The following is a 12,996-nucleotide window of genomic DNA, read 5'->3' on the forward strand; positions in this document are numbered from 1 at the left end:
TCAAGATCAATATGATTATTATACACTTTTGGTGTGAGGGGGATACTAGGATTTGAATCCAAGGGAATTCTACCACTGAGCTACATCCCCAGCACCCCCTGACCTTTTAATATTTTTTTTAGCTGTAGTTGGACACAATATTTTTATTTATTTATTGTTTTGCAGTGCTGAGGATCAAAAGCAGTGCCTCACTCATGTGAGCAAGTGCTCTATCACTGAGCTACAATGCCATACCTTTTTATTTTTCATTTTGAGACAGGGTCCTACTAAGTTGCCTCACCTGGTCTTGAATTTGGAGTCTTTCTGCCTCAGCTTCCCATGTAGCTGAAATTACAGACAGGTGCCACTACAATAAGCCAGTTATTACACACTTCTAAATAAGCATTGATATTCAAGTGCAAACATTTGACTGACTTTATTTGGTATTTACAATATCTAGTACTTCTTTGTACTCTCTGCTTTTAGTGTTTTTCTTATGAATGTGTTTTTAGAAAAATTGTGATATAATCCACATGTATATTTTTATTTATCTGGTGATCAGAGTATGTATGAGGTTTATGTAAGAGATTTAAGATATATCACCAGGCATGGAGGCACATTCCTATAATCCCAGCTGCTTGGGAGGCTGAGATAGGAGGATGGCAAGTTTAAAGCCAGCCTCAGCAAAAGTGATGGGCTAAGCAACTCAGTGAGACCCTGTCTCTAAATAAAATACAAAATGAGGCTGGGGATGTGGCTCAGTGTTGAGGTGTCCCTGAGTTCAATCCCGTGTGCCAAAAACAAAACAAAACAAAACAAAACATACACACACAATTATACTATTCAGCATTAAAAAAAAGAATAGTGTGTTTATATATGCAACAACATGGATCCATCTCGAAAATGAGTTAAGGAAGCCAGACAAAAGAATATATATTGTATGATTATGTTTATATGAAGTTATAGAAAAGGCAAGTCCAATCCATAGTGTCACAAAGTGGGACATTGGTTTCTGGCAGTAAGAGATCATTGACTACAAAGGAATATGAGGAACTTTCTGGGATAATTGTCACTATGGCAGTGGTTACATGCATGTTTCTTCAATCTGTGCTTAAACTTGGTGAATTTTATTGTGTATAAGTCATGCCTTACTAAAACTTATTTTTAAAAGATCATATTGCTTTAGTATTTTAGTACAATATTTTCAGTTTTATTTTGAGTAAAAGTCTTTGAGAGATATTTACCTGCTTTTGCTAATGAGGCACAGTAGAACACTCAAAGCCAGAATATTAGTAGAGAACTGTAAGTGTAGTCAGTTCCACAAAAAATGTGACCACCTTTTTACAGAGTCATTCTTCTGATTCTTGACTTGAAATATATATTTTGAGAATGTACATGAGGAGGACCTCCTTGATGGAGTTTCCAGCCTAATCATTTATCTTTCCTGGTTCTAGCAGCTTCCATTCTTGTTATTTGAACATCTTTAATTAATTATCTCTGCATCCCTTAAAATTATTTTTAAAAATTCATGTTTTCTCATAAAATTGTGTGCTTACTGTGCTAAGGTGTTAAAACAAATTTCCTCTTACTGGGTTACACTAAAGTTTCTTTTATTTGATTCTAATATTGTTCTTTGTATTTTTTCTTACTCAGACTTCTTAAATAAAATGTTATTACCAGGAAAAGCATTTCCTCAATTCTCCGTATTCTAGCTTCTTTTCTCACCATCCCTTCTCCTCCCTCCCTTCCTCCCCCACCCCACACACAGTGGTTTTTTTTTAAAAGGCTATCACTCAACCTTAGAACTATCTTATTTGCAGTGCTTTTGACCTCTGCATTTCAGATCATTGATTTCTTCTTTTCAATGAAATTCTTTCACTGTAACTTCTATAGCATCATACTCTTTATTTACTTTTAACTCTTAACCATTTCTAATGTCTCTATTTTCTGACTATGGGGTTTCCATGTGGTTGAATTTTTGTTTCTCTGTGGCTGTGTCCTTATATCTTTACCTTTATCCTTTGTTGTTCTCGCAGAGAATTCACAAGTCCATTCAGCATTTACTTTTTTTCATTGATTCTCTTTTTTACCTCTGGTCTTCTTGGCTTGGTGTCAGTGCAACAGCCCTTTAGTTTTTCTACCTTGGTATATTGCTTATTTCTGCTTATAATGCATAATATATTTTTTTTTATTGTTGGTCATTCAAAACATTACATAGTTCTTAATACATCATATTTCACAGTTTGATTCAAGTGGGTTATGAACTCCCAATTTTACCCCGTATACAGATTGCTGTATCACATCAGTTACCCTTCCATTGATTGACAAATTGCCTTTCTAGTGTCTGATGCATTCTGCTGTCTGTCCTATTCTCTACTATCCCCCCTCCCCTCCCCTCCCCTCCCCTCCCCTCCCCTTTTCTCTCTCTACCCCTTCTACTGTAAATCATTTCTTCGATTTGTATTATCTTGTCTTACCCCTCCTTTCCTCTTATATGTCATAATGCATAATATTGACTTAAGCTTTTTAGAAGATGTTTTAGAGTATACTACTATTGCTAGTAAGTTTGGAAATGATTTTTGTTTTTCTTTTTTAATTTTCCTTTTTTTTTTGTAGTTATAGATGGACAGATGCCTTTACTTTATTTATTTTTACATAGTGCTAAGGATTGAACCCAGTGGCCCACACAGGCTAGACAAGTTCTCTGTGACTGAGCTCAGCTCCAGCCCAGTTGTGTTTTATATATGAATGCATATACCCAGGGCCAATAGCACCTAGTCTCTACCAACCAAGCTTTTGTAGTCAAGCTTAGTGTTCCTTGTCTTCCTTCTGATTATGTTTGTCACCATACTTCCTTCTTCCCTCTATTTCTGGCATCCAGATATACACATCTATTGCTTATTTTTGCTATATTACCTAGCTTCATATCTAATATCTCTCTCTGTTATCACAAGGCCAAGTTAAATAATATCTTTCTTCAAGACTTTTTTTTTCTCTTAAATAGGGATTTTGCTTTTCATCTTTTTTTTTTTTCATTTTATGAATTTGCTTAGTATATACTACTTTGGAATGTCTCTATAATCATTCATTTACCAAAAGATTAAAATGTTTTTCCCATTTTGTGTTTTCTTTCCCAACTTGTTTGAAAACTATTTACCGATAGATATGAAGTTTTGGCTCTTTTATCTATACACAGAATATGTTTCAGTAGTGTTTATACCTTCACATTAACTTGGTGAATAAGTTTGAAGCATAGTAAAAGTCATATGCAAATATTTTTGTCAAACGTCATTTTAAGTGTTATATAAGCATGCTCTGCTTTGCATATAATGGCTTTACATATTTAAACTTAATAGAACAGAATTACATGAAGTATATAATCTATATTTGTTTCAAAACTTAGTAAGACCAAATTTTTTCACATTTAAAAGAATGTAGTAACACTTTAATGTTTTTGTTTGTCACATTAATTTATGCTTCATTGTTAACAAAAATTCTACTTTTCTTTTTTTAAATTTTAAAAATTTGTTCTAATTAGTTATACATGTCAGTGGAATGCATTTTGACACATTATACACAAATAGAGCACTACTTCTCCTTTCTCTGGCTGTAAATGGTACAGAGTCACACCAGTAGAAAATTCTACTTTTCTATTGTTAATTATTATAGCATAATAAGAAAACATCTTGCTTTTTGGTCATGTTAATTAATTTGCTCAAATTTTAGGTAATTGCTTTTTTAAAGTTAAGCCTTGAAATTTAGTTTTTATTTTGAGAATGGTATAGGCCTTTTGGGCCTTGTAAGATAAATTGTAAGAGCTCTTTGTTTAATCCCTAGGCTTCCTTTTTTGGCAGTGGAGGGGCTGTAGCTCCATCATCTTCTCGAGGACAGTATGAACATTACCATGCCATTTTTGATCAAATGCAGCAACAAAGAGCAGAAGATAATGAAGTGAAATGGAAAGGAGAAATACGTAGTCGTCCAGAAAGGTATGACTATGTTCGGCAGAAATTTCTTATGCTTTACTTCAGAGAAAGCAATGAAAGTCACTGTGCATATCTATCTACAGAGGAATTCCACCTGGAGTTCGTCCAGGATTTCCTAAAGGGGCTGCAGGTCATCACCATTTCCCTGATGCTGATGCTATTAGAAAAACTTTGAAAAGATTGAAGGCCCTGTCTAAACAAGCCAATGCAAACAGGTTGGACTGTGGTGATCCATGAATTCATCCTTGTGTGTAATTTTGTCTTTTGTCACATATAACTTATTACTCTCACTTGTAGATGTGTTCTCCATTGTTTACATGGAATAATTTTTGCTTCCTGGATGCAGTAATTTTCTTAGGTATAAAATTGGTCCATGATTATATTATGACAAACATTTAGCTCTTCAAATCAGCCTGATTTTTATGGCTTATTTATATGTTTATACTGCACATACTATTAAAGGAACATGTTATAACTTTCAGCCAACATATGGTTATAATAATTTCATCCACTTGGTTTAAGTAAATCAGAATATAAATTTAAATGTAATCACATTTTATGCAAAACTCATTTTTTTTTTGTCTTTTGCACATCATGGAGAAGTAAGCTTTCTCTTTGTTATCTTAACATATTCTTCTTCATCCATCTCTGATATGTGATCCTTTTCACCAGATTTTTCCTATCATTCTATTGAGTTAATTAAATAATGGTAACTAACATAGCTGTAATCCACACAGTTTTTTTTTTTTTGTTAAGTATACTTGCATGTGTGTTTTCTAAGGTAGTCCCATTTCATTTAAAAGCATTGTGATGAGTTGTGAAAGAACAGGTAATGTTTTGTGAAATTTTAATTACATCATCTTTTCCTTGTTTCTTACGGTGCTATAAAAATCTTTATGGTCCTCTTATTATAAAGTGTACTTGAGCACATTTAAAAACTAAATGAAAAAGAAAAAAAAACCAATGTATTTGAATATAATAAATAATTGAGTTAAGTGTAAAATTACATTATGAATACATTACATATTATATACAGAAACCTAAATTGTGAAACTGATTAAAAGATTTTTTGCATTACAAAGGAAGGCTACAGACTCACAAATGTGCTTATTTTTGCTGAATGGTGAAGCAAATTTTTTGTGAGGTTTTTATCTTCCTGTAGGGTTGATCTTTCTATTACATATACATTCTTAATTAGTAAACTTTATTTTTAGAGCACTTTTAGGTTTTCAGCAAATTGAGTGGAAAATATAGAGTTCCCGTCCACACCTTCTCTACATATGTACAACTTCCCTGTCAGCATCCTAGCCAGAGTGAACAACATTTCTTACCATCAATAAGCTCACATTGACCCATTACCACCAAAGTTCAGTGTTTCTGTTAGGGCTCACTCTTGTGTTGAACTGTAGGTTTTGACAGAAGTATAATTCCATGTGTTCACCCTTGTGGTATTATATTTAAAAATGTCACTATGCTCAAAATCCTCTGTGCTCTACCTATTTTTACCTCCCTCCCTCCCTTCTAACCTCTGGCAATCTTGTAATTATTTTGCTGTCCCTATAATTTTTCTTTTTCTAGAATGTTATTTAGTTGGAATCATACAGTATGCAACTTTTTCAGATTGGCTGCTCTCATTTAGTAATACTTATTTAAGGTACCTCCATATCTTTTCATGATGATACATAGTTCGTTTCTTACTAGCACTGAACGATACTACATTGTATGGATGAATAGTTTATTCATTATCCTGCTGAAGAATATCTTCGTTGCTTACAAGTTATTACAATTATGAATAAACCTGTTACAAATATCTATATGCAAGTTTTTGTGTGGACATAAGTTCTCAAATCATGAAAGATCAGATTGTTAGATCCTATGTTAAGAGTACATTTAGTTTTTTTTAATATTTATTTTTTAGGTGTAGATGGACACAACACAATGCCTTTATTTTTTTGTGGTGCTGAAGATCGAACCCGGGTCCCACCCGTGCTAGGTGAGCGCTCTACCGCTGAGCCACAATCCCAGCCCCTGTACCTTTAGTTTTATAAGAAACAACCAAAGTGTCTTCCAAAGTAGCTGTCCCATTTTGCTTTCACACCAACAATGAACAGTGTTGTCCCTGTTTTGGATTTTGGCCATTTTAATTGGTGTGTTTTGCTATCAGTGTTGTTTAATTATAATTCCCAAATGACATATGATGTTGAACATCTTTTCACATACTTCTTGCTATCCGTATATCTTTTTTAGTTCGTTTTCTGTTAAGGTATTTTGTCCATTTTTTAATTGGGTTGTTGATTTTCTTGTTGAATTTTAAGAGTTCTTTGCGAGTTTTGGATAACAGTTCTTTATCAAATCGCTTTCTCCTCCTTGTGCAGTGCTGGGGATCCAACTCAGGGCCTTGGTCATACTAGGCAAGCACTCTACCACTGAGATACATCCCCACCCCAGATAATGTCTCTTGCAGATATTTTCTTTCAGTCTGTGGCTTGTGTTCTTATTCCTTGATATTATCTTTCACAGAGCAGACATTTGTAATTTTAATGAAATTCCTCTTACCATTGTTTTGGGGGTGATGCCTTTGGCCTTGTATTTAAGAAGTTACCACCATAGCCAAGTTCATCTAGGTTTTTTCCTGTGTTATCTTCTAGGAATTTTTATACTTCTGTCTTTTACATTTAAGTCTATAATTAATTTTGAAATTTTTTACGCAGTACCTTTATTTACTTATTTATTTATTTATCCACTTATTCATTTATTTATTTATTTTTATGTGGTGCTGAGGATCGAACCCACTACCTCATATGTGTGAAGCAAGCGCTCTGCCACTGAGCCATAATCCCAGCCCCTTGAATTAATTTTTGAAAGATCTAAGGCCTGTGTCTAGATTCATTTTTTTTTTTTTTGCATGGGGACATTCATTTGGTCCATAGCATTTTTTGAAGAGACTATTTATGCTCCCTTGAATTGACTGTGCTCCCTTGTCAAAGATCAGTTGACTCTGTTTATATGGAATTATTTGAGTTCTCTTCTCTGTCCCCTGATATATTGTTGTTAATTTTTCACCAATACCACTCTGTATTGATTATAGTAGTGTGTTAGTCCACTTTTCCTTGCTGTGATCAAAATAGCCAATGAGAACAACTTGGGGAAAAAAAAGTTTATTTTGGCTCATTGTTTCAGAAGTTCAGTCCATGGTCAGCTGACTCCATTCTTCTTGATAGGGGAAGTAGGAAGGAGCCTGTAGGGGAAAAAAAATCCTTCCAGGTCATGCCTTTAGGACCTACCTCCTCCACCTATGCTATACCTACCTACAGTTACCACCCAGTTATTCCATCCAAACTAGGATGGACTGATAAGGTTACAGTTCTCATAGTCTAATCATTTTACCTCTGAATATTCCTGGATTGACACAGGAGCTTTTGGGGGCACCTCATATCCAAATCATAACAAGTAGCTTTATAGTAAGTCTTAAAGTCAGATAGTTTTAATCCTCCAACTTTTTTTTTCCTCTTTCAATATTGATTTGGCTATTCTAGTTTTTTCTCTATATATAAACTTTAGATTAGTTTGTCAATATCTACAAAATAACTTGCTGTGTTTTTTATTTAGGTTGTGTTGAATCTATGGATCAATTTGGGAAGAATTTACATTTTGACAATATTGAGTCTTTCTGTTCTTCTGTTGTACCTGTATTATCTCTCTATTTAATTCTTTGAATTCATTAGACTGTTTCAGTTTTCCTCATTTTCCTGTATGTACTTTTTTCAGACTTATAAAATACATATTAATTTTGGGGGGTGCTGGTGTAAATGGCAATATATTTTTAATTTCAGATTCCACTTGTTCATTGCTGATTTGTAGGAAAACAGTTAACTTTTGCATATTAATGTTGTATCCTGGAACCTTGCTACAATTACTTATTAATTTCAGGGGGCACTTTTTGTCAGTTCTTTTGGATTTTCCAGAGTTATGCCATCTGTAAACAAAACCAGTTTTATTTTATTTTAAAATAATAACAAAACCAGTTTTATTTCTTCCTTTCCAATCTCTCATCTTTGTCTTACTCCTGACCTTAACAGGAAAGCTTCATGTTTCTCACCATTAAGTATGATGTTATATTTTGATTTTTTATGAAGTTGTAGGAAAAAAATGCATTTTTTTTGTTAAATGCGAATGGGATTTTGTAAAATTTTTTGCATCTATTGATATGCTCATATGATTTTTCTTTAGTTTGTCAATATGATGGATTTTATGTATTGAACTATTCTTGCACATCTGGTTTTACTAGGTCTTGGTGCTGCTATATGTTGTTATACTTGTTGTATTTGACTTGTTAATGTTTTATGAAGGATTTTCATATTTATATTCATAAAAGATATTGGCATGTAATTTTCTTCTTATGTCTTCAAAAGTTTTGGTAGTAGACTAATACCTCATGGAATGAGTTAGGAAGTATTTCATCTACTTTTGTCTTCTGAAAGAGTTATGAAATATTGGTATAATTTCTTAAAAATTTGATAAAATTTAGCATTGTACCATTTGGACTGGTATATTTTAGAAAATTATTAATAATTGAATCAGTTTCTTTAATGGATATGGGCCTATTTAGGTTGTCTGTTTCTTATTGAACAGATTGTTTTTTGCAAATCCGTTCTTCATGGAACTGGTCTGTTTCATCTACATTAATCAAATTTGGGTTCATAGTTCATAATATTTATTATTCTTTTAGTGTGTATGAAACTGTAATGATGTCACTTTTTCATTTAGATATTAATAATTTATGTCCTTTTTTTATTCTTAGCCCTACTAGAGACTTATTTATTTGATTGATTTTTAAAATAACTAACTTTTGGTTTTATTGAGTTTTTTTTTCTGTTGACTTCCTATTTCCAATTTTATTGATTTGCTCTGATTTTTATTATTTCTTTTTCTCTACTTACTCTGGGTATAATTTGCTCTTTTCTTTCTGATTTTCTAAAGTGGAAGGTAACAAAATTGACTTTAAATCTTTCTTCTTCTTTTTTAACCTAGCTAGATTATTTTTTTTTTAATTAGTTACACATGATAGTACAATGATCTTGACATACCATACATTTGAATCAGATGGGGTATAATTTCTCATTTTTCTGAGTGTACAGGTTGCAGAATCACATTGGTCATACAGTCACATATATACATACAGCAATAATAAAGTCTATTTTGTTCTGCTGTCCTTCCTTCCCCCTTCTCCTCTCCCATCACTTCTCTCTACCCAATCTAATGTGACACACTTCTTTTTTTTTCTTTTTCCCGTTACATCGTCATATGTATTCTGTATAATGATGAGGGTCTCCTTCCATCTTCTGTGCAGTTCTCCTTCTTCCTCCCTTTCCCTCCCACCTCTCTTCCCTATTTAGTGGTAATCTTCTTCTCATGCTCTTCTTCCCTACTCCATTTTGAGTCACCCCCCTTATATTAGAGAAGACATTTGGCATTTGTTTTTTAGGGATTGGCTAACTTCACTTAGCATAATCTGCTCTGTTTTTTCTCAGAGAAATAATATGTGAGATGAATAGGGAGCCTACATCCTGGGAACAAATTTTTACCCCTCACACATCAGATAGAGCTCTAATCTCTAGGGTATACAAAGAACTCAAAAAGTTAAACAATAAAAAAACAAATAACCCAATCAACAAATGGGCCAAAGACCTGAACAGACACTTCTCAGAAGAGGATATAAATCTTTCTTCTTTTCTAATAATATGCACTGAGTACTAAAAATTTCCCAATAAGTCCTGCTTTTGTTGAATCCCACAAATTTTAATTAGTTGTGTTTTTATTTTCATAAAATTTCAATTAAATAATTCAAATTATTTAAAAATTTCTTGGGGCTGGGGTTGCAGCTCAGTAGTAGAGTACTCACCTAGCACGTGTGAGGTACTAGGTTCAATCCTCAACACCACGTAAAAAATAAATAAATAAAATAAAGGTATTGTGTCCACCTACAATTTAAAAAATTTTTTTAAATTTCTTTTGGGATTTCTTCTTTGATCCCAGTGTTGTTCAGAAGTGTGTTGTTTAATCTCCACATATTTTGGATTTTCCTGTTTCTAATATTAATATCTAGTAATTCCATTAAGTGTAAGAGCAGGTGTGTAAAAATCTGTTCTTTTAAATTTGTTAAGTTTTGTTTTATGGCAAGAATGGGGTCTCTTGGGCATGTTCATATGGCCTTGAGAAGAATGTGTATTCTATTGTTGAAGTATTCTATAAATGTACATTGAGTTCAATTATACCTTACTAATTTTTATGCTTACTAGATCTGTCCATTCGACAGAGGGGTAATAATGTCTCTAAGAGTGAATTCATCATTTCTCCTTCACTTTTATCAGTTTTTGCCTCACATATTTTGATGCTTTGTTGTTAAGTGTATATACATTAAGAGTTGTTATATCTTCTTGAAAACTCATGCAATATTCCTCTGTGTTGGTCAGCTCAATACTGTGACCAAAATACCTGACAAGAATACATAGAGGAGGAAAGTTTATTTTGGGCTCATGGTTTCAGAGGTTCAGTTCATGGTCAGCATCTCCATCATAGCAGAAGGGCACGGTGGAGCAGAGCTTCTCAGCTTATGACAGCCAGGAAGAAAAGAGAAAACAGGAGAGCCAGGGACAAAGTATATAATAGAAATAAACCTGTTGGAAGAGGCTTTAAAACTATGAGTTCTGCATCCCTTCCTTGGCCCTTTTTCAGATAGCATTACCAAAGGGTTTGTCTGGCATCCTTCATCACTCTCACCATTACCACTGTCATCATCTAAGATGGAAGATGGTTTTTTAATCCATATATGAATAATGATCAGATATCAACAAAACTTTTATCTTTGCCAGCAAAACCATTTTGTTTTATTTGGGTGGCTGTAACAGTCTTTTTTTTTTAACCTTTTAATATTGAGAAAGAAGTCGGACTTTTTTCTTTTATCATTTTTTTCTTTCTTTTCTTTTTTTTTTTTTTGGTAAAGGCTTGCTCTGTACCAGGCCATTTTTATCATATCTTTTATCAATATATATTCCAGCAGGTTAAGTTAGGAAAAAATAATTTTATACGTTAACAATCTGAAACGTATCAAAAAGATTTGCTTCTTCCTGAAAACTTGTAAATGAAAAAGTAGAAAATCCTTCAAACTACTTATTTTCTTGCTATAAAATGCTCATACTTTACAATAATTGATAAGAAAATGATTTAACTATGATGCATATGATATTCTTTTAATCTCATACTTCCTAATATTTATTGTCTCATATTTACATATACAGTGTAATCCTTTTTGACTGTCGTGGATTAGTAATTTTCAGTACTCCAAACTTAAGCTATTGTCTTGTCCTTTAGTATTTTGGGTTTTTTGTTTTTGTTTTTGTTTTTATTTTTTGTAGTTAACAGATGGACTGAATGTCTTTATTTTGTTTGTTTATTTTTTGGTGCTGAGGATCGAGCCCTGTGCCTCACACATGCTAGGCAAGTGTTCTGCTGCTGAGCTGTAGCCTCAGCCCAGTATTTTGTTTTATTCAGAGGCATTTTATTTTATTTTTCATCCTCTCATCCTTAAATTTCCTTTTAATATTGTTTTCTTCGTCAAGTTCAAGAATGTTCATATATTTCTGTTTTTAAAATGTCAGCAGCTGACTACTTTCTCATCATTCTTACAATTCTTAACCAAATGTTCATTTATATTGAGCCTGCCTAATTTGAAAATCCAAAATCTGAAATGCCCCCAAATCTGACATGATGCTACAAGTGTAAAACTCCAAACCTGATATCATGTGACAAGTCATAGGCACACTAAAAATATTGTATGCAGTTATCTTCAGACTGTGTATAAAGGATATATGAAACAAATGCATTTGATTTTAGACATGGATCTTATTCCCAGACATCTCATATAATGTACATGCAAATATTCCAAAATTTGAAAAGATACAAAATCTGAAACATTTCTCTTACCAGACATTTCAGAAAAGGACTACTCAAACTGTACTTTTTTCTTTCCCTTTGCCTAAGGAAAAAGAAAACTCAAAGGAAAGACAAAGAAAGTAACTTTTTGTCTTGTTTATGTGTTTACCAAAGTGATTAGGATAGTTCTAGAAATACTGGAATGTGTAGGGAAGATATTAGGAAACAAGCAGAAGCATTATTCCTGATCTCTACAGAGAAAACCACTGGAGGACTTGGGTCTAATTTACATGCATTCTTTTTACTTATTTCTCCTCTATAGTGGAAGTCAAATCACATGTTATTTTGTATCTTTTTAAATTTAGCATTCATGTTACCATATTTATTTCTCTTGTTAAAAATTGTTTTCAAGTATTAATGTCGTGTAAAATCTCAATTTCTTAATGTACTGTAAATTTTCTAACAAATTCCCTAGTACAACAAGTTGAAGATATTTCACTTTTTAAATTATTTTTCTGTCACATTTAATTCTTCAATTTTCATTACTTCTGTGTAATAGAATCTTAAAAGTATAGTCATTGGATTAAAGGATTAGGTCAATTATGTTCTTGAAGATTCTAGAAAGAAATGTTATTATATGTGCCTATTATATGCCATCTAATCATTTATGATAGTGCCCATTTTGCTGATTTTGCTGCCCTCTGACCAGTACCAGTAACTTCTTAGAAAATAAAGAAGTTTTTTGAAAGTATCAAATTTAAATGCAAAGTAGTACAGAAAATGAAGTTTTCTCTGCAATCTGAACTTGTTACATAGTAGGATAATGACAAACTGTATACCAATTTGAATAGTGATGATGGAAATGATGATAATAGTAAAAAGCAGCAGCTTTTTAATCAGGCTCCCATGGCAGGACCTGTTCTAGTAAAAATTTATATATATAGTCAATTCTGATGATTCATGGATTCCGTGTTTGTGAATATGCTTACTGTTAGAATTTCTTTGTAACCCTAAAATCAGTGCTTGCAGAACTTTCATGGTCATTTGTGGCCCAATGCAGAACTTCAAGAACTTTGAGTGGCCCAATTCTCATGTTCCC

General features: G+C 32.8%; 1 protein-coding gene across 7 annotated transcripts in view; it reads left to right on the top strand.

Moving 5' to 3' along the window:
• Positions 1 to 12,996, top strand: part of Nek1 (NIMA related kinase 1) — a 163,381-nt gene that overhangs the window by 47,054 nt on the left and 103,331 nt on the right. For 5 of the 7 annotated variants that reach the window (XM_026389744.2, XM_077792549.1, XM_026389747.2 and 2 more), the window contains 2 exons: positions 3,817 to 3,968; positions 4,049 to 4,180. In XM_026389744.2, coding sequence (XP_026245529.2) covers positions 3,817 to 3,968; positions 4,049 to 4,180 — 284 coding nt within the window. The remainder of the gene's footprint in view (positions 1 to 3,816; positions 3,969 to 4,048; positions 4,181 to 12,996) is intronic. The other 2 variants (XM_026389748.2, XM_026389749.2) reach the window with 1 other exon arrangement.

This window comes from Urocitellus parryii, chromosome 14, assembly GCF_045843805.1.
Source record: "Urocitellus parryii isolate mUroPar1 chromosome 14, mUroPar1.hap1, whole genome shotgun sequence".
Classification (NCBI taxonomy): Eukaryota; Metazoa; Chordata; class Mammalia; order Rodentia; family Sciuridae; genus Urocitellus; species Urocitellus parryii.